The 27761-nt window shown below is 49.2% G+C and overlaps 1 protein-coding gene across 1 annotated transcript in view; it reads left to right on the forward strand.

Moving 5' to 3' along the window:
- LOC142462461 (histone lysine acetyltransferase CREBBP) overlaps positions 1–27761 on the forward strand; it is a 112360-nt gene that overhangs the window by 41661 nt on the left and 42938 nt on the right. The window contains exons 3-4 of the mRNA XM_075564358.1: positions 18650–18826; positions 26787–27027. Coding sequence (XP_075420473.1) covers positions 18650–18826; positions 26787–27027 — 418 coding nt within the window. The remainder of the gene's footprint in view (positions 1–18649; positions 18827–26786; positions 27028–27761) is intronic.

The following is a 27761-nucleotide window of genomic DNA, read 5'->3' on the forward strand; positions in this document are numbered from 1 at the left end:
CTTTTCAAATAAGACTGTATATCCGTTTGAGCAGGAACCAGAAAGCACAGTCCTCACACATGAGCATCCAACAGAACCAGCAGGACATGGGATCTGCATTTCTTACCAGCTTGGGGATGGTGGTGAGGGGTGTTGATGCTGTGAGTTAATGGTCAGCAGTCACTTCAGAGCCAATCAGACCAGGGTACTGCCATACTAGTGATTCAAGGGATACATAGTCCACTTTATTTTGGAAAGCTGATTGGCCATTTCCAGTACTTGATGAAAACCAAACTCTCCACCAAGTTGATGCAGATTCCTACTTCCCCTGTAGGACAGGGTAGAACTGCACCTGTGAGTTTATGATACTGTCACTTTTTACAGGAGTAGAAAACTCTGTCTTTCCTCTCTTTAGGCCCATGGTGGTTTCTAACCGCTGACCTTTTGGTTAGCAGCCCAACACTTTCCATCAGGGTTCCTAGTACACGATAGTAAGAGAACTAAGACTGTACGTCTGTCTGATGCTATCCCTCTCTTCTCTTCTGATCCGCGTTACACAAATCCTGTTAGCCTTTCTTAAAAGCCCCGAACAAAACCCTCCTGTCCCAGAATGGATACAGTGCAATATGGGGAACATGTGAACCAGAATTGATTCGATGGCAGTGAGCCTGGAGATTTTTGTGGCAGCTGCTGTGGGCATAGGTACAAGGCATCCCTATCAAACCATTTTATACCAACTCCATAATCTTATACCTTGAGTGGAAGGAAGGTATTTAGAATATGTGGTTTGAATATCTGCTACTCATCCCTGAGTTTTAAAACTTTTTAATTAATGAGGCTGTGTCCGGATAGCGAATGATCAGCAAGGGGGTGCTCCACATGTCTCTTCTGCTCTGCAGTGGCTCAGAGGCTGGCACAGAGGCTATCTCCGAGGCTAGAGCCTGGGCCTTGGACGGAGCTACTTGGGTTCAAATCCAGCCTCTGTTCCTGACTAACCATGGGGAAAATACTTCATCTCTGTAAGCCTTCGTTTTTGTTCTTTTAGATGATGATAATACCACCAACCTTTGAGAGCTGTGGGGATTAAAAAGCTGTAGTAAATTAATAGTCTGTTTAGTGGAATTGGGCTGGGTTGGGTATGTGAAGTCCATAGCATCAGGCTAAGCACTTGTGAGCTAGGTGACACTCAGTAGTAGCCACCAGTAAGCTTGAAGGGATAGCTCTTCTCGTGCTGCTGGTAGAGGGCATTGCTTTCTGGTGGTAAGAATACTTACTGTCATCGAGTCAGTACGACTCATAGGACACAGTAGACCTTCGCCTGTGGATTTCCAAGACTGTAACTCTTTAAGTGCCCTATCTTTTGTCCTAACGCTAAGAATAGTTGGTGTTTATTGCACCAAAAATTTGAACACAGGAAAGCATAGACAAGGAAAGCATTGCCTATTTGCTTGTCACATGCTTAGTGTTAGATTTCTTGATGTCTTTCCTTGGTGAATATCCACTGGGTCAGTTTGGACTCACAGCGGCCCTATAGGACAGAGTAGCACTGTCCCTTGGGGTCTGTCTTTCCAGTGGCAATCTTCACTAGAGCAGATTGCCCTGCCAAATGGGTTAACTTGGAAGCACTCCAAATGGGAGTGCTTTACCCATTGAGCCATGGGGCTCCTTGGATGTTTTCCCTGCCAGTCTTTTTCCCCCCTGCCAATCTTTTTATGAGTAATTATGTATCTTATTTACGTTCAGGATGGAGTCCTGTTTTGGCGACACCGCCCTCTGTGCAACTTTGTAACCAGTGATTTTCTGTAACAAGCTTGAGTGTCTAGGAAACATCAGTCAATCTCATTACACTACCACCTCAAGGTGACACTAAGTATCTTACGGTGTTTTAAAAAGTATTTTCCTTAAAATTTTTTTCCTTTTTAATATTTTTGAATTATAATTACATAACATGAAATGGACAAATCCAGTGTTACCCTTCAAGGCGTTTGTCAAAGGTCCCTGTCCCCACGCCCCTCTCAAGGTACACTGTTTGCCCAATCCCTTCTCTTTTCCTCCCTTCCCACAGTTGCTGATTTCTTTGACTTCAGATCTCTTTTGCCCCTTCTCAGACTTCATATAAGTGGACTCAAGCTGAGAGCCCCCTCCTGCCCAAGCCCTGTGCTTGAGACTCACCAGTCTGGTTGGATGGCTTTTCTCATTGCCACCCTCTGGGGATGGGTATTTGGGAAGTTTCCAGTTTGGAGCCACCACGTGTAAAGCTGTGTGCTCATTGTTTGTGGAGGCTGTGTGGGTGGTGGTTTCATTTCATAGGAAATAAATAGCTAGGGATAGTGTGGACTGGATATGATTGGGTCTGTTTCTAGACTAGTCCATGGGTTGGCCCCAGCCAACCCAGCTTCTAAGAATGGCTCTGTATGATCTACAGGGCTGTAAACGGTCTATCCCATGCAGGATGAGAGACACTGAGGGGCACTTTGCAGAAGTTTGCTGCCTCTGCTCATTGTCTCATCATTTGCCCTTTGTGGGAGCACTGGTGGAGTAGTAGATATGAGTTGGGCTTCTAACTACAAGATCAACAGTTCAAAACCACCAGTCACTCCTCAGGAAAAAGGGCTTTCTACTCCCATACAGAGTCACAGTCTTGGAAACCCACAGAGGCAGTTTCTACCCTGTCTTGTAGAGCCACTGTGAGTCAGCATCTACTCAATGGCAGTGAGTTTGATTTTGGGGGGTTTTTGGTAGCTTTATTAGAAATAATAAGGAGCCCTGGTTGACATAGTGTTTAAAGTGCTTCGCTGCTAACTAAAAGGTTAGCAGTTCGAATCCACCAGCTACACGACGGGAGAAAAGATGTGGCTGTCTACTTCTGTAACAATAAAAGTGACAGCCTTGGGTCAGTGGCAGTTCTGTTCTGTCCAAGAGAGTCACTGTCAGTCAGAATTAACTTGGCAGCAGCAGCGGGTTGGTTTTGGTTTGCTGCCTTATGCTATTGTTCCGTGCCGTCAAGTCGGTTTTAGCACATAGCCTCCCAGTGTGCAACCGTCTGCCACCATCCGCACGACTCATGTTGGAGCTTGTTGTTGCAGCGGGTGTGTTATCCATTTTGTCCAAGGCCTTCCTCTTTTTCTCTGCTCCACCACTTTACCAAGCATGATGCCCTTCTCCAGAGACTGGTCTCTCCAGTAACATGTCCAAAATATGTGAGATGAAGTGGCACCTTTGCCTCTAAGGAGCACTCTTGCTGTACTTCTTCCAAGACAGACCTGTTTGTTCTTTTGGAGGTCCACGGTACTTTCCGCTTTCTTTACTAGCACTATCATTCAAATGCATCAATTCTTCTTTGATCTTTCTTATACAGTGCCCGACTTTCACAAGCATGTGATGTGATTGAAAGTACCATGGCTTGGGTCAGGCACACCTTCGTTCTCAAAGTAACATCCTTTTCAACACTTTAAAGAGGTCTTGTGCAGCAGATCTGCCCAGTGCAAAATCTTCTTCCGTTTCTTGACTGCTGCTTCTATGAGCATTGTTTGTGAATCCAAGCAACATGAAATAAATCCTTGTTGATTTGTATTAAGTATTAGCTAAGATAGTGTGAGCCATGAAGTTTTGTCCTTTTTCAACACCATTTTGACTCTTCGGGTCTCATGCATGCATTTCCATTTCACTATTAGGACCAACTTACCCATTTCTAGGAGGAAAGCCTGCTGGGCTCCTGTTGAAGATGACATTAAGCATTCATTGGTCACTCTGGGGATCCGCGACCCCATGCATGTGATTCATTGGTCACTCTGGGGATCCGCGACCCCATGCATGTGGATGGTCCTTCTTCCGTCCCAACACTATTTTGAAGTTTTCTTTACCAGCAGCTTACTTAACTAGGTAAGGACCATTCCCGCTGCCTTCCAGAACACTCTACAGCTCCATCTCTTCTTGTGTTGCCCTTTGTCTTTCAACTTGAAAAAGTTTTTCTGTGACAGTTCTTACCAACAGAGGGTCTGCTGCTGGCAAGTTCTCTCAGCTGGTGCTTATCTGGAAATGCCTGCCTTCCATCTTGGTGTTTGGCAGGTACCTTCCCCACAGGTAGAGCCCCAGTGTGACACATGGTACATTTTGCAGGTCTTTCTGCTATCCTCTGGCCAGCATTGCTTCCGATGAGAAGTTTGGGGATACTATTATTCCCTGTATTGCCTTTTTTTTCTCCTACTTACACATTATTTTTACTTATTGTGTTATAATTTTCTTAGCATTTTAACGTGGACTTACCCAGGTGTGGTTTTGTTTCATTTTTTAAACATATCCCAGTGTGGGATTTATGATGCTTCACCAAATTTGAAGGGGTTCACAATTCTGATTGTGTATTTATTAAACAAACGAACAGCTTCACTCCATTTAAGTGCACAGTGATTTTTTCCCCCCCAGTAAATTTACAGAGTTGCATGATTGTCACCACAGCTCCATCTATAAAATTGTCTTTCTAGTGCTGTTATTTTTTTCATTCTAGAATTTCCATGTTGTTTTTTCAAAGTGTTTATTTCTGTTTACTCATCACATTCATCTCTTCTTAAATCTCTAAATGTGTTTAACAACTGTTTGAAGCCATCACTCGCCCATCCCCAACACCTCCGTCATCTCTGAGCCGGTTTCATTTCATCCTGCAAATGGGTCACCTTTTCTTGCCTTTTTGCAGGTCCAGTCATTTTTGACTATTGGGTGGACATTGTGGGCTATGTGTGTCCTCTTCCTTTAGGGGGAACATCGAGCATTATTCTGGTAGTCAGTCTATACTCAAGTCATGAGGTCCAGCTGGCTTTTCATCTTTGTTGGTGGTGGGCTGGGGTGTGGTCTTGTTGTGGTCTCTAAGTTGGTCTTGACTCTCTGGCTATCACACCTCTGGATCCCCAGCTCTGTGTCACCTCATTGAAATCATAAAATGGACTCAGGTCAATCCCTTGCATTTCTTTTCTGATCAGCCAGTGCAGTGCTGCCACCACACACCCAGACACCTGCAGCCCAGAATGCCAGCCCTGCCTGCTGCAGTGCTCACTGCCCTCCCTACTGCCCTGACCAGAGGGTCTCAGGAATCACCTGTCTCTTGGGTTCATAGTCTCCCGCAGCCCAGAATCTAAGGACTAAAGACCCACGAGAACAAAAAGAGTGGGCTTTTTTCAGATGGCCAAAGCAGTAGTCCACATACGTAGACAATCAGAAATAGTCTGAAGACAAAAATATTTCAATTCCATTCTCTGCGAATATCTCCTGTACAAGTGTTGGTGTTGGCTCTTGCCCTCAGAGTTGCTGGTAATGGTATTGAAACATCCAGTGGGTTTTCTAGTGAGTCGGGAGCGTGCTGAGCTCCCCTTCACAGCCACGCCTCTGGAATGTCTGGTCCCCATTGCGCTCAGCTTTCTTCTCTTCCTCTCCCTACCACGTAGTCCATCCTGCTCACTTGGCAGCAGACCTGGGAGTTTGATCTAGATGCCTGTCCAGTTCCTCTGACACTGGCCCTACTGCCTGAAGGACCTTTGTCACAACTGCCTCTGTACTCTGCTTGCCTTCTTGGCAGCTCTTTGCCGTGATCGCTAGTCCCTTATCTGTGGGATCTTTCAGTTCAGCCTCTTGCAGATTTTGAATTCTGTGCATATTCATCCCTCCCCTGCATACAGTCTCCACATCCAAGGCCTTAACTGCCCCCTGTGTACTGGTGGTCCCCACCTCTCAGCTCTGTGCACTGATGGTGGCCTTGACTCCATTCCTGTGCTCCAGAGATGAATCCCTTGCTCCATTTATCACCTCACACTCAACCTGCAGACTCAGCTTCTCCCCCCAACTCCCTTCCTGAGTAGCCTGCTATATGGTGGGGCCACTAGCTGTGTCCAGTTGATGGCCTTGTGAGCAGCACTTCCAGAGCAGCCATGGGGATGGCTCTCAGCTTGTATCCAGGCCTGCTTGCCTGCCTCCTGTGGGTGGAATCTGCTGAGTCTCTGGCCTTGTGGTATCACAGACAGGGGGAGCAACACAGTGGATGGGAACATGTTTGAACTGAGGCATCCCATCTTCTGCTCTCCTGCCTGCCCAGACTGTGGCAACCAACTTCTAACAAGTGTCCCCCTCACAGTGGCCAGATCGAAGACATTTTCTCTCGTCAGCCTCCAGGAAACCCAGCAGGGGCTTCCTGGTGTGTTTCTGTCAGACCCCAGACTCCTCTTGGGTTAGGGTCAGCGCCTGTTCTGTTTGATTGTTTCTTGGTTGCTTGCATTTGACTTTATGTGCACGAATAAATTGGAATTTCTCTGGAGGGTGGAAGCTGTAGGTCTGACTCTGCCAGCCCCTCCTCAGGTACACACATCCAAGTACTGGAGATGGGCAGGCTCCTTTGGCAATGTCCTTGAATTAAGTCTTAAAGTTACCCTGTAACTAACCCCAACCAAACCATCTGCCATCAAGTCAGTTCCAACTCATGGCTACCCTGTACAGGGTTTCTGAGACGAAATCTTTACTGGAGCAGACAACCTCAACTATATCCCGAGGAAGGACTCATGGATTTGAACCGATGGCCTTTCTCTTAGCAGCCTGGTGCTTAATTTACAGTGCCACCGAGGCCTCTTCAGAGGGGAGCAATTTTGTGACTCAAATGAAGTCCTTTTCAGGTCTCGGGGGAGGGGCAGGGCGGGGGTGCCTGTCTTCTGTACCTCTCAAGAGCAGTTTCCAGCCATGTATGCACACTCACCTGGCCACAAGTCATTCTTAACACCATTCAGGGCATTTCCCACCCTGGGGTGAGCCGTGATCAGCTGGGTCTTCCAGAGTGGCCTCTGAGTCAGGCTCTGTGCGCGCACGAGCGATGATGACAGCATGTGCTATTCGGTCAGCACAGGCTCTGCTCTTCACTGCTCTTCACTGTTTCTGGTTTATCCAAGGGATCAGGTCAGCCTAGGTTAGGGATCAGCACACACCTACCTGCACAGTGACCCTACAGTCAGAGGAGAGCTGCCCCATAGGGTGTCCAAGGCTGTAAATCTTCTTTGACAGCCTTGTCTTTCTCCCAAATGGTGGCTGGTGAGCTCAAAACACCAGCCTTTTGGTAAGCAGCTGTGCACTGGACCCCTTGTACCACAGACACCTTCCACAGGGTCTCCTCCACAGTGGTCCCAGTGTGGTGGGAAGAGGTATGGTACTGTGCCTTGTCGTGTGCTGCCCATCTGTTCCTCAGTTCAAGCATTTCAGGTTTTTGTGATGGTTTCGTGTGTTAGTTTTGGATTTTCGAGATCGATCAATCGAAGTGTTTCACACATAGCATGAACCAGGACAACTGTCACTCTGTTTGCTTAGTAGACAGGAGACGTGGCAGACCTGGGCTCCTCACAGCCTCTGCTTGTTCCTCTGAGGTGACATGTGGGATGAAAGGGTCTGAGTCCTGTCCCCACCTCCCCAGACATCATGGAAGACTGCGCAGAAAGTGGCTCCAAAGCTTGGGGGGTTTCTCACTACTTCATTCCCTGATCACCTGGGACCAGGTTGTCTGACAAACAGCCAGCTGCCCCAACTCACACATACCCCCACAACCAGGAGTGGGGTGCCTCACTTCCCAAGATTTCCTGCTGACACCTCGTCTGCATTGAGGCTTGCTCTGGGGCCCACGGGCTGGCGCTTAGTTGCAGAGAGGACAGTTATTCAAGCCAGTTTTGCAAGACCATAAAGACTTTTGACCATTTAGGCTAGTTAAAAATCTTGTGTGTGCTTCACACGCAGGTACGTTCACCTGTCACCACCATAACAGTGGCCTTCTCCCACACAGGGTTTTTTAGGTGACATTTCTGCATCTATAGTTTGCTTGCCATGGCTGTGACACAGAAGGGTTTGGTTTGTAAAGTCCTGGGGTTATTTATGTATTTTCAAGGTGTAAAAATAAGCTGAGTTTAATGTGTGTGTTAGCATAGACACATGTTGATGACATGCACTATTGTTTCCCTTGTAAACGTTAAAATAGGCTTTATTTTTAAGAACAGTTTGGGATTTACAGGAAGTTTGTAAGCTACAGAAGTCTCCCTAGACTAGGCAGTTTCCCCTTCATGAAATGCATTTGTCAACAACTTAAAAATAAAACAAACCCACTGCCATAGAGTTGATTCTGATTCATAGCACTCAATATAGGACTTCATAGAATAGCCCCAGAGGGCTTCCAGGACCGTAATCTATAAGGAAGCAGACTGCCACCCCTTTCTCCCACAGAGTAGTTGATGGGTTTAAATCCCTGCTCTTTGTGTTGGCAGCTCAGCACCTCATCACCATGCTACATGGACCCACTAGTATCAAGTCCCGTGTTTAGTCAGATTTCCTTAGTTTTTCCAAATAACCAGGCTTCCACCTAGGAGGCCAGATGACATTTCACTGACATGGCTCCTCGAGCTCCTTTTGGGTGTTTCTCAGACTTGTCTTGTTGCTTGTGACCTTGACAGTTTGAGAAATTGGGGCCAGAATTCTACAGGACTCTCCTCTGTTGGAGTGTGGTGGTTAGACTGGTGTGATGAGTTCGGGGGCGGAAGAGCTCAAGATAAATGTCTCCTTATCACATCATACCCAGGGTACTCGTTGTCAGCATGATTGATCACTGGTAGTGGTGACCTTGGCCTCCTGGCCGAGGTTGAGCTCTTCATACCTCTCTAGTGCACAGTCACTATACCTTTGGATAAAAGCCACCTGGCAGAGTCCACCCGCCGGGGGTGAGGGTAGAGGTGGGAGTGGGATGGAGGGGGGGCAGTTCTACAGGGAAGAGGGAAACAAGTTATATGCCACTTCCTTTAGGGTGGAGTGACTACGTCATCTATCTAGGATTCTCCAAACTCACTGACCTCTCACCAATTCTGACTGATGGTGACCCTGTTAGACAAGAGTAGGACTACCCCTATGGGTTTCTGAGACTGTCAGTCTTTACAGAGGCAGAACGCTTTGTCTCCCTCCCTCTGAATGGCTAGTGGCCTTGAACTGCTGACCTTGCAGTTAGCAGTCCACTACAAAATTAATATGCCACCAGGTACACTGGTGGGAAATCACACCTGGGTCTCCTTCATATACACCACTAAAAAAAAAATAAAAAGACATACCACCGAGACACCAAGGTCCTCCAGACCTGCCACTTAACAATATACAACCCAGTAACATCAAACAACTCATACTGACATTTTGGGAGTAGGACACACCCCACCTCTAAACCACTGCTTTCAAGTCGATTTCTACTTATAGTTTCCCAAACTAAATCTTTATGGGGGCAGACAGCCTCCTCTCCCTCAGAGTAGCTGGTGGTTTAGAACTGCTGACCTTTTATGGTTAAATAGCTAAGTGTAACCCATTACTTTCCTAGAACCCCAGAATTGTGCTCGGGAAAATATAAATGAAACTCAACTTAAAAGAGCATCTTATGTGATACACACACATACACATACATTCATATATATGAGTGTTAGAATGCAGTGCCTATTTATCTCTTTGAAAACATAGCATTACTAAAGTTGATACTTAGATTTGATTGGTTTATTTGAACTTTTGTGTTCCGTTCCTTCACGCAGCTCTTCAACTCTGCCTTGTCTTGTTGTCCTTTTCCACCTCTGCTGTTTGTTCACACGTGAGGGCACCTGTAACATACCGCTACAAAAGCTTGAAAGTAGTAGTATCCCCTTTAAGAGCTGTAATTCATGAAGCTGGCCGGGTGGCAGGAACCTGAGGTTTAGGTCCAGCGTTTTCCAGTGAAGGCATTTGCTGTTGTTCGGGCATCCTCCGAGTGGATTCTGGAGTCACGACCCCGTGTGACACAGTCGAGCTCAGCTGATTCTAACAGTCACAGATTGTCAGTTTTCCTGCACGTGGAACAGCTGGCGGGGTCAAGCCACCAACCTTTCCGCAAGTAGTGAGTGCTTAACTGTTGGTGCCACCGAAAGACACCTACTGCCGTCAAGTCACTTTCAACTCATAGCGACCCTTTAGACAAGAGTAGAACTGCCCCATAGGGTTCCTGGGGCTGTAAATCTTTATGGGAACCGACTGTGCCTCATCTTTCTCCCAAGGAGCCACTGGTGAGTCTGAACCATGAATCCTTTGGTGGCAGCCAATGTTTAGCTCACTGTGCCACCAAGGCTCCTTAATAAAGGCTTACTGATTTGCACTGGCATTTCCCTATGCCAGCTTCACTCTTAAGACTTGGGGAAAATCTACTCTGCGGGTTCAGAACCTCTCCCGACAAGAGATGCATGTTTACCAGTAAGTTGTGCTTGTGGGGCCAGAGTTCTGTGCCCAGACCTGTGTGTGGTATCACACACTGTCGGGCATGGCACAGCAGCACTTTTGAGTTTGTGGCTGTTCTGAAGGAACCAAGCAAAAACTTCTGTGCCTTCAGTTAGCAGCTGTATTCTTCAGGTCATGTTTTTCTGCCAAGTGTATGAGGCATGAGCCGCCTCAAATCCGTTCAAGAAGAAGGCAAGCATTAGCTGATGCTAGGGAAGGCTTCCAAAAGGACATGGGCAATCCCATGGACTCCGAGTCCCATTTTCCACCACTGTTTCGAAGCCCCCTCAAATGGACATAGTGAAAACTGCCCCTGCTGCGCCCCTGGTTCTGACTCAGAATAAGGGCCCTGTAAGACAGAATCGAGCTCCTTCGATCAGTTTTCTGAGGCCACCTTTCCTCCCACAGCAGCTGGTGGGTTCAGTTCACTACACCACCAAAGCTCCTTCCCCGTGCAAGTGGGATATGTGTGAGATCCTGCTGGGACGAACTTAGCAGATTACCACAGTTAGCATGCAACACAACATGGAGTTGTCAGAGGCCCGATCCTTTCAGAAATGTTAGGCTGTCTGTGCGCACTTTGCGTGGAGGGGTTCTCAAAGCTGCCTTGGGCTGTGCAGGGCTTAGTAGCTTCCTGAGCATTGTCCTTGTGCTGCACAGTTGAGCTCACTGCAGCCCTGTGTGCATGTGATCTCAGCCACCAGGGGCCAGAATGACCAGGCACAACGCTGGAGTAGAATGTCACAAGTCTTTTTCTCCCCCTGGAGAAACAGCTCATGCTTTTACGGTGTTGCGGGGTGGGAGGTGCTGCCCTGCTGGACTGCTGTCCTGTCCAGATGTCAGTGAGTGGCTTCAATTTGCTGGGTGGCCTCCACAGTGGGTCCACTGAGGGAAGGATGTAGAGGGAAGGGTATGGAAGGCTGAGTGTAGGACGACAGCAGCTCTGACTCTGAGTGGAATGTGTCAGGATCTGATGAGGGAGGTCATAGTGTGCACCCCTGCTGTCCTTCCCTTATAATAGGCATCTTGACTGGGAGGGCAAGGAGAAACTGATGGCAGTTGAGTACCAGCTGAGCTCATTATAAGTATATCTCTGTCTGACACCAGCACGTGCATTGTCTCTCACCTTGGGCTGTGGAAAGTTGACTCTGTGGGCTGCACATGGCAGCACCACTGTGCCCCTCCTGGCAGGTGGTTAATAGATGGCCTTTTCCTTATCTCCTGCCCCTTCTCTAAGCTGAGGGAGTGCCAGGAGGTAAGAGGTCTTCAGAGAAGGAGCTAGGCAGGTGCGAGGGCTGCTTGTTGTCTCGCTGCCTAGAGGGACCTGGAAGTGGGTTCAACATCTGAATGACAAGTGCTTGCACTTGGGAATGAAATAAGTTCACATAAATCCCTTATGAGTCAATCTCTCACTGGGTGCCCTCCAAAGCTTAGGTGCTAAATAGAGTTAAATGAAGCAGTAACTAACCATCCTTGTGACCCAAACTGAACCAAGTAGTTTAGTGGGGCCAATTATACTTTTGTTGTACCAAGAGTGCCTTGTGCTTTCTGGGAGGTAAACTTAAACACTTAGAGCTTTTTGTGTCTAGTCTGGGTTTGTGTTTTTTTCTCCCTCCCAGCCTTCTGTGCTAAAGGGTTGTAGATGTCTGCCTCATACGGGTTCCTTTCTGGTTGCATGCATTTGATACATGAGGGGCAAGTACAACAACTTACAACCCTGCTACAACTGGGATGCATTTGACTTAGATCACCACCTGGGACTAATCTTTGACAGACATTAGCGTTTTGATCTGCCAGGGTCTATACTGTGCCTGCTGATGCCATAAATTAATATTTAAAGTGTAGCTAGGCAGTCAAACTGTGGGTCATCTTGCTGTCATGGGCAGCCAGATGTTTGAGAATGGCTTTAAAAGAGTTCCTCCTTAGGACAAACCACTTCCATGTGGAGAGAAGTTGAAAAATGTACAAAGTATGAAAAACAAAAGGGGAGCCAGCTCTAAGCCCTCTGACCAGTCATCACTGTTGGTATTTTGTGTGTTTGCTGAGATTGTACCTGTTGTTGTCTAAACTGAGTTCACAAGGAGCCTTTTTTCTTGCCAGTAATATGAGCATCATTTTGTTCTTGCCGGCACCACCCCACCCTGCCTGGTTGATTCTGTACCTTTGCCGTTGAAAGTACCCTCGAGAGCACTCTCTTGGTGAAAGAAGGCGAGTGTGGTCCCTCTTGTCTCTCCTACTCAAGAACCCATTCTGTCACACGTGTGTTTTCATGGGAACTTTCCACATTTCCGTTCTGGTTAGAGGCGGAGCTGTGGCGTCTTTGAACAGGGTCCAGTCTTGGAGTTGGTGGCTGTCTGTGGGTGTGTAGCAGGTATCGGCATGACCTGGCCATATCCACTCCAGCCGTCTTCTGCAGGTGAGGCCAGGAACCCGCTGGGCCAAGGTGTACACGTGTGCACACACACACACACACACACTCTACCACTACCAACACCCCTGGGGCTGACAGCTTTGTAGCTCAACCATTTGTGAAGTAATGAGGGCCCAAGCTCTGTGATGGCTAGCTTTTCTAAATGGTGTATTTCTAAAAAGAACTAGCTGTCATCCATTGGGTTCCGACTTGTGGCGACCCTGTGTGTCTCTGAGGAGAGTTGCATGCCACAGGACTTTCGGCGGCTGGTTTATCAAAAAGTGATTGCCAGGCTTTCTTCCGAGGCTCCTCTGGCTTCTTAACCACTGGCACCACTTGGACCCTCCATAAGATCATCAGATGGGGGATTTAGGGGGAAGCTGAGTCCGTCATTGCCACCCCCCATATTGCCTTGGAGTCACCCTGCTGTCTGTCAAAGGCTATACAGGGCAGTGGCAGACACAGAGCTGTAGAAAGTGTAGGGAACGGCGAGGGTGGGTGGGGGGTTGTCACCATTGGCTTTGTGGAGGTGAGGTCCCTGTTCCCCATGTGTCTCAAACCTAGGTGATTGGCTCCCCCGAGAGACTGTGCCTCCCAAGATGGTTTGAAGCCCCCAAAGCACTGCGTTTCAAGGTCAGAGGCAGTATCTAAGCTTGTTTGCTAGCTGTGGGGCTCCAGGCTTCCAGGGAGCACAGTTTATCCCATTGACAGCATAGGGGCTGTGCGGTCTTCTCTCCAGCACTGCCTGCTTCTGCTGTGGCCATGTAGTGCAGATGAGCAGGAGCACCCTCGAGGCTTAGAGGCTTACGCACTATCAATGACCCTTCTCAGGGTAGGCCAGTGGTGTTCCATCACTAACAGCTTTGGCAGGGACGTGAGCTCCTGTCCCAAGACCAATGTCCAATGTCTCTTTGCTTGTCACATTCTCTTCAACGCACATTCTGGTCACCACTTCTTGACAGACATGTCATCAATTGAAATAGCACAAGGGTTGCTAAGGACTTTTCACTTACCTCTGCTTGGTTTCCCTGATGCAGGGTCACCGTGCTTAGGTCACCGTGGAGGGCACACAGGGGTTCAGGATGCCCCAGGGTGGTGGTCAGTGCTGTCTTCAGGTGTGCTCCAGTGGCCACCACTCTGTCAGCAGCCTTGCGGTGAGCTGGGCAGTCCGCTGGGCTCCGTGTGTGCCAAGTCGAGGGGCTGGACGGTGTCCAAGAGCAAGCGGGCGATCGCAGACAACTGAATGCAGCTATGTCTTTCCATGAAAACGGCTTTCCTTGGCTCCTTGCCAGCAGTGGGTCCTTGCCAAAAGAAACTGCTCTCGGCTTTACACACGATGTGGCCGCTGTCTGGGCGAGCGCTGCTTTGGTTGTCTGTGCAAAGGAGGCCAGCCTCAGGCATCTAGCAGATCCACTGCCCTTGGCACACACACGTGTGTCGTTTACACCCCACATGGGACTTTGTGGCTTGCCTCGGGGACCAATGAGCGAGGCAAGAGCTGCATGTCTCTGCTGGGCAGGCAGGCGTAAGGTGTAGTGGGAGCCCCATCTGAAGTGCTGGCCGCACTGTTGGGCCAGCTCTTGGGCAGAGGAGCTGCCACTGTCGTCTTCGGGGACATGTTCTTCCTTGTGTGTGTCTCTCTGATTTGATTTACACTTCAACACTTGAAGATTGGGTTTTAATGCTTTGATCGCATGCATCTTATTGGGCCTGAGGCAGTAGCTCTAACAAGGGGCTCAAACAAGATCTTGGTGGTGCGGGTCTGGGCAGTGGTTCCTTCTGTGGTGCATGTGAGTCGGAATGGAGGCAGCACCTAACAATACAACAATGTCTTTTCTGTTGGTTATGGGAGATTCTAAATGTGAAATGGCCCTTCTGAGCCTGTTACTCTCAGAGCCAGGTGATAATCCAGAGGAGAACTGGCCGTGTTGTGAATTACTCAAAAGGAAACTTACTCTCACTGAGTCAATTCCAACTCATAGTGACCCAGTGTGACAGAATAGAATGGCCTGAGTGGGTTCTCTCAGACTGTAGCTCTTTGGGGGCGGGGAGAGTAAACAGCCTCATTCTCCCTCAGAACAGCTAGTGGTCTCAAACTGCTGACCATGTGGGTAGGAGTTCAGTTTGTAGCCCACCACACCACCAGGGCAACTTCTGATTTACTAGGACCCTGGGAATAAGTGGGCTTATAAAATATTTTTCACCACAAAGCAGCGCACAGCTTTGGGTGTCAAGTTTTTTGTTTTTGCATTGGTTTGTCTAGAAACATGGTCTTTAGAGCAGATGCAGGTGAGCGGAACGACAGTCAGCCTCACCACATCATCCTGCAGATTTGCACCACTCACCACCCTCACGTCTTCTCTGCAGATGCTCATTGACTTTATTATTATTACCCCAAGCCTCATGATGAGAGAAATGATACCCCTAGTAAGTCTCTCCCAGAACCAATCTTAGTATCATTAAGGAGAAACAAAGCAAAACCACTTCTGTGAAGTCATAGAACTGTCTTCTACAAGGTTTTGGATGGCTGGTTTTTCAGAAGTGGATCACCAGGCCTTTCTTCGTGGCTGCTTCCAGCTTTGTGGTAAGCAGCCAGCCTGTGAACCATTTGTACCCTCTGATACTCCACTGTGCTATTGGCCACCTTTCTCCACGCTGGCTATTTTAAGTGCACCTCTGTTGATTTGTTTACTCCCTACTACGAAGTTGCTAGTTGGTGACAGAGCCAACACTTGAACAGGTAAAATTGCTGAGTGAAGTCTCACTTAGGTATGGCTGTTTTCCAGTACAGCCTCATTTACAGAAACAGGTGGTGGGTCATATTTGGCCCACATTTGGTCTTTGTGACAGTGGGCTGTTAGCCATAAGTACTGTATTTCAAACCTACCAGCTGCTCTGCAGGAGAAAGATGAGGTTAGCTGCTCTCATCAAGAGGTGCTGTTTCAGAAACCTATAGCCTATAGGACTGATAGATGTTAGAATCTACTTGATGGGAAGTAGGGCAGGGAGTGCCTCTCGCTGATTTGGGGTGGTCATGAGCTTTCATGCTCAGTGACAGGTTGTAGCCAAATAACCCAAAGCCCTTCCTGAGGAAGATTCTAATGCATGTGCCCTGTTTCCGTGCCCCACTGGCTAGTTCTGGCTGGTACTGCACTCCCAAGGCAGGCTTCCTTGCTGCATGCTGAGGTTCCAAGCAAGAAAGCATCATGGTGGGCAGGAAACCGAGTGGTGTCACAGGGGTGGGTGAGTGGTGGTGCAACTGTCAGAGAGGGTGACACCAAAATGACTGTCTGCAGAATGAATTCTCTTTTTATGAAAGCATATCCCTGTGTAGTCATAATAAAAACATTTTTCTGAAAGCCCAGATCAGGTATCAGTGTACACACGAAAGCCAAAACCCTCTGCTGATTTTGGACTTCTTCATGTGTTCAGAGCAGCTCTGGGGGCCCTGGGTCCTCTGCCTTAGACTGCTAGCCTTGAGGTCAGCAGTTCAAACTTACCAGCCACGCCGAATGAGAAAGACGGGGCTGTCTGTTCTGCCCTCTAGGATCTATCTGTCTCCAGAATCTATCTGTCAGAATCGACTTGGTGGCAGTGGGCTTGGAGAGTCTGAAGATGCTCTCTGGTGAGAGCTGTCCTTACTACCTGATGATGGTCGGGTGACAGTGGCACTGCAGGCCCCTGGCTTCATCTATGTGCACACGCCTTTGGCGCTATGGCTGCTGGGGTTTTTCATAGTCACTGATTTTGTCAACTTTTCTGGTGTTTTAGCTATGATACTGTGGCGTAAGTAGTACTTCTGAACTGATAACAAAAATATTTTTTGGTGGGGTGGGGAATGAAATATTAATTAAAGAAAGGAGGAGGGAAAAAATCTTCAAAAGGTTTTACCAAGTCACTGTAACTAAAAGTGTAATTCAGCGTAGAAGGCTTTGGCAGAACAGCTTGGTTAGTGGTCACGTCATTTCAGAAATACTGCATTTATGCAGTTTGTATGTAGCACATTACTGTTTGATGTTGAAAATGGAAAAAGAACATTACCCAGGACCCTGTGTGGTCTGGTACGGAGGAGTTCCCTGGGGGAGGTGACACCACCTTCGAGAGGCCCCTGAAGAAGCTGCTAAGGAACTGAGTGTTGAGAGAACAAGTGTCTACTGGTCTCATTGAAACCACATCAAAGTCAGTGTCTCTTCCATGTACGGTGCTTTAGGTGGCTTGGGCGACTCCACATGCACCAGGAGCTGTAGTTACCTGTCTGTGGGTGCCCTGCTCAGGCCCATCAAGTTCCCGTCTTACCCTGTTGCAGACAGTCCCTGCAGATAAGGTGGCGTGTCCCCAGACTGCTTTTAGCTAAGATGGTGAGTATTATGCTCATACCCTCTCACGACTGTTTTGCGAGGATGAGACTCAACTGCAGTTCACTTGGGAGGATGGTGGTTATCTGGCATCTTAACCGAGAGGTTGGCACCTTGGGGCAGGAGGCTACAGGTGTAGGATGGTATGAGGTGGTGGTGGGTCCCCTTCATCACAGGGTTCTTGGCCCTCAGGGGGCAGAGACTCTTGCACTTGATTCTGGGTGACATCCCCCTCAGGGCTTCCAAGCAGTGTCTGGCCCTTCAACCTGGTATAGGGGGCTACCTGGTAGTGGTTCTATCTGAAAAGGATGCTGAGGCTGGCCACCCACCCCTTTGCTAGCCCATGTGCACTGGTGGAACTGCTCACTAGAACAGTTTCCAGTAGGTGGGCTGGCACGGTTCACTGAGGTCCTGTCTCTTGACACATGTCTGATGCAGCATTGAAAGGTTCTGTGGGCAGAAGCCACATTTCTTCCCCCCACCCCCACCCCCAAACCCCATAGAGGACCGGTGCTGTGTTGGGTGACGCGTTGGGCTGCTAACCAGGAGGTTAGCTCCCAGCAACCTCCCACGGAGTAGAAAATGTGGCAGCTGACTTGCATAAATATGGTGGCTTGAAATCCCATGGGGCAGTGCTGCTCAACCTTAGAGAGTTGCTGGAGTCTGAACCGACTTGAAGGCAACAGATTCGGATCTGGGTATCGCTGTGGTTCACTGCTCCTGTTTTGTGGATGGGATTTCAGTTATGCTCAGAGGGACTGCGTTAGGAAGGTAAAAGTGGAAGGGGGGATCTTTGCTCTTAAGGGTTCATTGGGTGAGGCCAACTGTCTGTGTAGGTAGACTTGGATTTGTTCCCTATTGTATACGTAATGTTGCTCTCTTCTGCTTTAGTTCTATCGGTCGCAAACCAAGTCACCCTCAAGTTACAATCCAGTGACTGTCAGGTAGCAGCAGCAGTGTCAGGGTTATGGTTGTTGGGGGTTGTTAGACACCTTGATCTGGTGAACTTATCTTCAGCACTGGTGTAAAGGTATGCGGACTGGCCTGGGCCAGGGAGCAGCCTGACCAGAGCAGAAATCTTCAGCCCTAGATGTCTCTTCAGATGAAAGGCTCATTCTCAGTCTGTGGTGGGCAGGCGACAGCACACCCTTCGCTTTGCCTGGCTCTGGGGAACTTGTGACAAGGAGCCTTGCTTGGGGGAAAGGAGGGAGCATGCTCAGCAAAATTGACAAGGTCAGGGGACAGTGGAGACAGTGTGCATTCTTGGTGGCAGAGAGGAAAAGGTAGAAAGCAAAAGTTCCAGCAGAATCCTTTCACGTGTCCCTGGAAGACTAGGTGACCACAAGAAAAGGGACTGACCAGATAGGCTCACCTGTCACAGAGCACTTCAGGCTTGAGCTGGAGAGGCTCCCTTGCAAGGCAATTATTCTCTTCTTGTCTCATCTCCTTGTGGGTCACACTGCTAATGTGGAGATGAGGACCACAGGAACAGGCCAGCTGCTTGTCCTTTGGGGTGGGCTGTTCTCATCGCTGTCCTCCCAGCCTCCCAGAGCTCACCTGCCTGAGGCCTCTTCTCTGCATTCTCTCTTGTCTCATCATGGAGGCTAATGTCCCCCTCTTGTTTCAGATGGGAATGACGGGCAACACAAGTCCCTTTGGACAGCCCTTCAATCAAGCAGGCGGGCAGCAGATGGGCGCTGCCGGTGTGAACTCCCAGCTGTCCAGCAAGCAGAGCCTGGTCAACAGTCTGCCTCCCTTCCCCACGGACATCAAGAATGCTTCAGTCACCAACGTGCCAAACATGGTGAGTCGCCATGGCCCTCAGTGTTGGAGGGGCTTCGGTGCGGGGGTCCTGCCTCCTCATGTACTGAAGCTGTGCAGGAGCCAGTGAAGTTGCTGGGGAGCCAGCCTTCACCATCCACCATGCCTCTGACAGCAGGTACTTTGGAAACATGTGGGAGAAAGCTCACAGACCTGTTTAGAAAAGATAGATTTTTGTCATTTCATTTTCAAGGTCCCTGAGACTTCCAGAGGACTCAGCCAGTGGTACAGAGAACTCTGTGTGTCCTGTACCCAGCACCCCACCCCACCTCCAAACCTGTCAAAGAGGCTTCGTGCAGAGTGCGCCCCTACCATGAGCCAACCCCTGTCCTGGAGGACGTGTGTCCCCAGCACAGTGTCTGGGAGGGAGGAGTACACGTTTCCAGGCCAGCCCCACTGCAGCCCTGGCTTTGGCCTATTCACTTGCCTTCCTTCTTTCCTTGACGAAGAGTTCAGCTTCATCACAAAACTGTGTCTCATTTTATTATAGTGCACAATTTCTTTTTATTATTACTTTGTTTATTTTAATATATTATGCAATCTCAAGAATCACTTTCCTCCCCATCTTGTCACTTCTCCAAAGCCCAGAGCAGTGATTCTCAACCTTCTTAATGCCGTGACCCTTTAATACAGTTCCTCATGTTGTGGTGACCCCCAACCATATATTTTCGTTGCTACATAACTTGTCATTTTGCTACTGTTATGAATTGGGTCACCCCTGTGAAAGGGTCGTTCGACCCCTAAAGGTTGAGAACCGCTGACCAAAAGGATTCTCAGATCTCAGGGCTCATTCATGAACTGCATTACTGCAGGTGACAAAGATGATGCCATGCAGAATGTGACACAGGCCTAAGGATTTGGGGTTTATTGAAGCTCTGTTGGCAGAGGAGGGGGTCCTGGTGGCCTAGTGTGTAAAATACTTGGGGTGTTAACCCAGAGATCGGTGCTTCGAACCCACCAGCTGTTCTGAAAGAGAAAGGTGAGGCAGTTGACATGTAAAGATTCACAACCTTGGAAACACAGTGGGGCAGTGCCACTCTGCCCTGTAGGCTTGCTGTGAGTTGGACTAAAGAGCTGTGAGTTTGGTTTGTAGGCTTGGTGGGGGGTGGGGAGGTGAGGCTAGATCAGGTTAGGTCAGTGTTGTGGGGTCTGCACGAAGGGATAGGAAGCTATTGGGGGGGGGGGGCTGAGCTCCCAGTCAGCACTCACAGTGAGTTCTTCTGTTAATCCTTCTGTCTTCTGCACCCACCAGGCAAGGGGGTCAAGTCAGCCTGGACTTGTCTATTAGGTCACTGGGGACTTTGGGGACGGACTGCTGAAATATGAGTGGAGCCGGGCCCAGACCGCCTTGAGTGTGATGCGAATGTTACTGAGAAACAGTGAAGACCTGCCTGGGGGAGACCTCCCTGTGTAACTGCAAGAGGTGCTGCCACATATTGCTCGAGGCCAGAATGTTATGGGGAGGCTGACCCAAGTCTCTACCGGGAAGGCAGACGTGCTACTATGCTGTTGGGGTGCGTGTCTTGGGATAGTGATTTTGGGTGAGGCCAGGCAGTAGGCTGTTGGCAGGGGCTTCCTGGACCTCAGAGCAGCCCTCTTGATGGTGACTCGAAGGCTTGAGTGGGAGAGGGGTGGGGGGGTCGTGGTTTTGTGACCATTATTGTTTTTCAAAGAAAGCCCTGGTGGGTTACACAGTGGGCTGCTAGCTATGCCACCAGCCACTCTGCTTGTGGAAAGAGTCAGTGTTAGGATCCCCCAAGGGCAGTTCTACTGCTACTGTTGCTATGAGCCAGAATCAGCTCCATTAGAAGTGAGGGGTTGAGTGTTTCCATGGCACCCTTGTGGTGCAACAGATTAGGCTTTCCGCCACTGGCCTTAGGGTTGTTGATTCAAACCCACCTGCCCCTCATCAGGAGGAAGATTGAGGATTTCTGCTCCTGTGCAGATGTATAGCCTTGGAAACCCAAGGATTCGTTCCAATCTGCCCTATAGGGTTATTATATGAGTCTGCTACAACTCAGTGACAGTGTGGGGGTGGTGGGCAGGGGGTGAGGTGTTGGAGGTATTATTTGCCACCCTTTGTTTTCTTTCCCCATTTTCCAGTTTGGGTTGGGTAAGCATAAGATCAGCAGTCCAAACCCACCAATTCTCTTTATAGAAGAAAGATGAGGCTGTCTGCTTCTATAAAGATTTCCCGCCTCAGAAACCATATGTAGAGTTGCTGAGTCAGAGTCGGCTCCAAGGCACTGGGTCATTTCCCATTGTGACTTCAGGCCAGCTCCCAGACAGATTCTGGTTGCGCTCTCCCACCCTCCACCCAACTGGAGTCTTGTTGACAAGCCCCCTTGGTAGGATGCCGGGGTACAGGGGGTGGGGGAGCCACCTATGGAGATGGTTGTCCTCATTGAAGTCAGTGGACATGACTTGTCTCTTAGCCCCTTGAGCACTTGGCACTGTCGAGCCTGGGCTCAGGGAAGCCAGTGTCCCTCCCACAACAGTACCACACTGGACCCCTCGCTTTGCAAGTGGAATTTAAGAAGGGCTGGCTACCCACTCTCCCTCTGCGTCAGCATAGCGATGGACAGACCACTGGGGTGCTGGGGGCTCTGGAGGAGTTGGCACTTGCTGCCCCCTCTTGTTGGGGGCCTCCGACATTACTCTCTCGTCTTCACTTCTCCGTCGTAGTGGTTGTTGTATAAATTCTTTCACTGTTTATGTTCCTCCCATCTTCTTGGGGACGATACATATCAGAAGGGAAGCAGTATAATATTGATGTGATGTGACTCTTGCGAGAAGGCTGTAGGCAGCACATTCATTCCCTGGGCCTAGGTAGGCGCCATCACAGCAAGCACTGAGATGAAGAACTAGTTCACTGTGTCTGAAGAGTTAGAAACTGCCTCCTTTTCCCACAGCCCCATTCACCCCAAAGACTTTCTGCCTTTTTCATTAGCATGTGGAATGACCTCTTTTGGGTGAAGGTACACCTGGCCCTAACCCAAGGTGTTCTCAGACCTCTCTCGTGCAGGGGATAGCTGGACAGGGAATAAGGGAAACCCAAGAAGAATCGATGTCTTTGAATCACACTGTTGGAGAAGAAGATTGGAAGTACCCTGAGCTGCCAGAGAATAAACAAACCTGTCTTGAACAAAGTACAGCCAGAATGCTCATAGAAGCCAGGATGGTGAGACTTCGTTTCAACCCCCCAAAGATGAATTGACCCACGGCAGCTACAGTGGGCTCAAACCTTGTGAGGACAGTGCAGGGTGCATGGGTCCCTGACCCAGAACCAACCCAGCCGCATCTATCCATAACAGCAATGTTCCCCACAGATCTATTCGTCAGTTGATTTGCCAGCATATCAAGTATTCTTAAACAGTATGTAGTTGGGGAATAATCCTCCACAGGTTGTTAGTGAATTGGTGATTCTCACTTGTGAATGGGCCTGATACCATCAGAGCCATTCAAACTCTGCTTCCACCCACCGGAGAGCTGGGCCCGTCACCGGACTGTGGGAGTGTGTCGGTGCCTTCCCCCTCTTGGTGTCTCCATGCACTCACTTGTGGCAGAACCCCGAGGGAAGACTTGCGTGTGCACCGAGCACCACACACACCCTCTTCCAGGTAGCCTGGGGCAGGAGAGGGAGAGGGGAGCCTCCATCAAGAGGCCAGTCCCCTGTCTGCTCCCGAAGTGTGGGGCACACAAGGCCTGTTTTGTCCTTGGACTGGAATAAAAGGCAAATTGGAACTCGGGCTTGGGCTCGGCGCTCAGCGCCTTTGTACAGCACCACGGGCTGCAGACATGAACGAGAGGGGCTTAGATCCCAGAGTTCTGATAGTTGTGTTGCATGGTGCTGTGCAGTTACTGTGTGCCTTACACATTGAATGTTGGTGGCCACCCTGCATTGAGCCTGCTTTCTCCTGGGACACGCTCGTCAAGTAGGCAGGTAAGCATTGCCTTGAGCCTGCCACTTTTCTTGATGGGCTTGAGAGGAAATATCAACCAGGTGAGGATAAGGAAGGGGACAGGTAATACCCATTGGCAATAGATGTTGCCTTATGTGTTTGGTGGCACCGTGGGTTCCATGTTAGACATCAGTTTGAACCTACCAGCCACGCAGAAGAAGGATGAGGCTGTCTGCTCCCGGCTAGACGGACAGCCTCAGCAACCCTCGAAGCACTTCTGTTCTGCCCACCAGGCTCACTGTGAGTTGGAATTGACTCAACTTGATGGCAGCGGGGGTGGGTCCTGTGTTTCTTCGTATGATGTTGGCCTTCCAGCTTGTGCCTGGTGGCCTCCTCCTTGTGCCGTTGTGTCCTCAGACCTCTTTCGCTCTTGCTTTCTGAACCCACCCTTCCCTGCATCAGAATCTTAGGAGACTGGTTTCTCTTGCATGTTTTGTTTCAGTCTCAGAATAGAAGTGCACACATATACACATTAAGACATTGGGGGAAAGTAGAAAGTTAAAAACGATCAAGCACCCCTAGAGGCTTCTGAAACCATAACTGCCCGGGTTTTTACCCAGGCCCCGAAGGGGGTATGTTACTCAAAGGTGCTGCTGGCTCTGCGGGTTTGACCAGGGCCCACAACCACCTGCATGTTTCAGCATTCACCTTCGTTTCCCTGGACTACTGGCACTTTTATTTTCATGTTTTAATGATTCTGATTTTTTGCACTTCCATAAGTGTTCTTTCTGGTAAAACATCTTTTCGGTCCTAAATAAATAGAGTAGGCATAGTAAAACATTCAGACGTGTATGCTGCAGCTTTAGCCGTAAAGGGTTGACACATAGCCTTCCTAGCTGTCATGATTTTTGTGAGTTGAGAATGGAGGCCAGGCTCAACTGGACCATCCCGACCTCCACGACTGCCACAAGGAAGACCAGATCATAGGACAGAAGCTTTGTCTTGGTGCCATTTTGCCGCCGCCTAGTCACATCCCTGCCTTGGAGACCCCTGAAGACCATGTGGTGGGCTCTCCCCATCTCACTGCACTGCCTCTGCCCTCAGGCGCAGAAACCTTAGACCAGGTTTCACATGTTTCTACCTAGTGCAGGTTCTTCCTTCCACCAGGAATCCTGTCAACAACACCCCAGCTGAGGAACAACGAGTTCACTTGGTCACTTACCAATCACCTACTTGTAACGTCATTGTCAGGAGAGGCCTTCTACCCAATTTCAGCGTGGTTTATTTTATTCTTGTGCACGCAGCTTTTCCATATTTTAAGAGATGGGGAGGAGGCCAGGCAATGGCATGTGCAACTGGCCTGGTTCTTCAGACATCAGTATGACAGGAAATAGGGGACAGCAGATGAAGAACCTCACGGAATGACAAATCAGTTTCCAGGGCAGACCCTCATTGGCTTCTGATTTGAGTAAGTCAGCTCTGAGAGCACTTGGGACCAATGGGAGGACATGCCATTTCAACTCTTTTGATTAGCATGATTTAAAGTGTTAGTTTTCTGAGATGGGTTGTCTTTTCCTCTCGGGTTCCCACTGTAACTGAAATATTCCTAAATACAGTGGTTTTTACTTTCTTCCCATCTCTTGGAGCTGGTGGCCAGCCCCCAGCACTCCTGAACACCGACAGAGGGGCAGGGAAAGCAGAGGTGCCTTTCCTTGGTGGGAAGGGCCATACCTTCCCGGAGAAGAATCTGACAACTTCCCAGAAGTTCATGAAAAGATGGAAGTTTAAATAATGGCATTTTTTCTATGGACTTCTTGAAGCTCCCTCCTATGCAAGAGCTTTGAGTATGATCTGATCTTTTGGCCCACCTTTCCCACGTGTCAGGATTCAGCCACCAAGAACAAGAACGATTTACTAAAATTCATTTAAAACCTCAATAACGAGTATGACAACAACCGCAACCAAATGGATCGTTTAAATGTCCAGCAGTGGAAGATGAGTTCAGTGGACATTCAGACTGGAAATGCCAGCAAAGTACACTGTCAGCCAAGACACCGTATAAGTACATGCTGGAAAGAGAACATGCCCTTATTTTTTCACTCTTTTTTTTTCTTCAAACCAACAGCCTTACAGTATTTATTGTTAAACTTGATGAGGAAGCAAAAAAAAAACCAAAAAAAAACAAGGCATAAACCAGATTATTTGCCATAGAAGTTCAATTCACCAGATGGGGACAAAATTCTTAATTCAGCACATGATTTGAGCCTGGGAAAATGCGGCCATGCGTGCCATCCCTCGTGGGTCTCCTTACAGACCCAGCTTGGCTCTTCTCCAATGTCTTCTCTTGGAGTTGTACCTGATTTTATTACCGGTTTTCATTCGAATCCATTGGGGAATGAGCCGATTCTGCTTCTGTTTCTTGGCCAGAAATCTCTTGATCCTGAAAGTCTTATGAGACAACATGGTGAAGTCGGAGCCACACCACACTCGGGATGGCAGAGAAACCGAGAGCATTTTCCATCTGTAGTACAGCTGGTATAGCTGGCTGCTGGATCCCAGGTGGTGGGGTTTATCTTCTCAATAGTTGTATTGCTTTTCAAATTTGTTATCATGTACACGTGTTATGTTTATTGCCAGGGGGAAGCAGGAAGCAGACATGTGAACAATGCATTGTCCTTGAGGGCTCCCTCTGAAGCGGGGCTGATCTATGCCAGCCCTGCTCCTGGGAGCCAGACCCCAAGGAAGAGGGCAAGCTCTCTGAGTGTGAGGACTGACGAGTCCAACTATGTGAAACACGAACTCTTGATTCTGTGAGAAACGGCGTCGTTTCTTTCCTACCCAATGACAATAGGTAGTTTTGATTCCTGAAAATAAACACAACTGGCTGTCATCCTCTGAGGGGTGGTAACATCATCCAGAAACTTTAACTTCTAGGACTCTGTTTGCATTGCACCTGCAAGGACCATCACATAGGCCTCTCCTTTCACGAGTCTCCTCAGTTTAAGTTTCTCCAAAGAATACCTTGCTGGTATTTTCAAGACTTAAAAGGCCCTGGGTCACATCTTCCTTTCGGTGCTTTATTCTCAGTGGAGAGGGGGGCTGAGTCAGGCTTGTGGTTTGGGGGCAGATGAAAGAACCCCAAACTTTTGTCTTTTCAGCATCCCATCAAAAACACTTTGCAAGTATGATTGCTAGACACCCAAGTGGACATTTTATTGGCAAGAAAAGCGTTCCTAAAACCTAAGAATCAGCTGCGCTGTCTGGTTGGTTGTATTAAGGAAAGGTGTGTTTTGAAGAGTCCTGTGAATAGTCCTGGCAGCTCTGCGGGTGATGAAATGTTGAGTGAACTGGAAGGCTGGCTGGCAGGTTGTATCCTCCAGTGGCTCCAAGGGGGAAAGGTGGGAGCAGTTGTCAGTTCTGCTCTGCCTTGTAGAATCAGAGTCAGAATCCACTCGACAGCAGTTTGGGACAGGACAGTGTAAATGCAGGCCGAGCATACTACCCTTTCGGCCACATGATTGTGAAGTCTGGAGGCTGGCTCCGCCTCTCCTGACTGTGGGATGTTTGCTGCACTGTACAAGTGGTCCAACCAGGGCCTTCTCCAGCCAGGCTATACCAAATGAAGGAACCCAGCTTTGGCCCATGGGGAGCGGCACAGGTGGCAGCTGTAACAATGGCTGCATGTGGTTCAGCCAGACACTCCTCACAGCTCTTTATGCGACCAGGTTGGCAGTGTGAATTGGCTTTTGATTATAGTGGCTGTGAATACGCGGCATTTGCTTGCTCCGATGGCAAGATGTGCAAGTGGGCCTCAGTGAGCCATGCTTCTTGGTCTCGCAGAGACTAGTGTGGCTCTGGAGAAGTACACGGGCCTCCATCCGTGGGTGGCAGACTGATCACAGTGGCATCCATCACACGGTGACGTCCATCAGCTCAACCAATGGGCTGAAAATACAGTGAGTGAACATGACCTTGACCTCTGAGTTTATTGGGGAAGTTTGATTTTCTCTCTCTCCCTCTCCCCACCCCCATTCTTTTCAGTCCCAGATGCAGACGTCGGTGGGAATTGTACCAACACAAGCCATCGCCACGGGCCCAACTGCCGACCCAGAGAAGCGCAAACTGATTCAACAGCAGCTGGTTCTCCTGCTCCATGCCCACAAGTGTCAGCGGCGAGAGCAAGCCAATGGTGAGGTCCGGGCCTGCTCCCTGCCTCATTGCCGGACCATGAAAAATGTCTTGAACCACATGACCCATTGCCAGGCTGGGAAAGCTTGTCAAGGTGGGTGCCCTGGGGTGCTGGAGTGCTAGAGGTGGGGGGTTAGGATGGGAATTGTATCTCTTGTCAGTGAACAGGCAGCAGCCTTTTGGGATAGCCTGGAACCTTTCTCGAGTCCTCCCTTACCCGGCCCCTTGCCAGTCGAGGGCAGAGGCAGCTGCATTCATAGTGTGTGGGAAGCTACCCTGGAGGAGGCTGTGCCCTGAGTGTGCTCTTTGCGCCTTCTTCCCTCTGTCACTTCGGAACACTGTCTTCCCCACAGACTTCCAGGCCCTAGTTTTCTCTTGGGCGGGCTACTTAGGGTGCGCACACACGTGCGCACGCACGCACACATACACACACACACACACCACCAGACATGGGACATCTGTCTTGCAGCTGTTTCCTGTATTCCGACCTCCGGGACCCCCGCCTGGCACTCTCCCTTTCCCTCTTGAGGCTCCTCAGGAGGACAGCAGCACTATGTTGGCTGTCCATCTGTGTGATGGTGGCCGGGGCCACCCAGGCCAGGCGCCATCCTGTTGCCTCCTTTATCCCTGTCTTCCAGCAGACCCCTCAGTTCTACCAGAGGGCCCTTCTGATCAAGTGCTGTGCTCTCCTTTCTTCAGTGTCCTCCTTCCGTCTTTGCTTATTTGTGCTCCTGAGCCATGGGAAATCCTCTCCCTGTCTTCCCTCTCCCTCTGTGGCACTTGTGAGTCCCCAAAGAAGCAATGGGGCAAGGCTAGACCATGAGACTG

This window comes from Tenrec ecaudatus, chromosome 12, assembly GCF_050624435.1.
Source record: "Tenrec ecaudatus isolate mTenEca1 chromosome 12, mTenEca1.hap1, whole genome shotgun sequence".
NCBI lineage: Eukaryota > Metazoa > Chordata > Mammalia > Afrosoricida > Tenrecidae > Tenrec > Tenrec ecaudatus.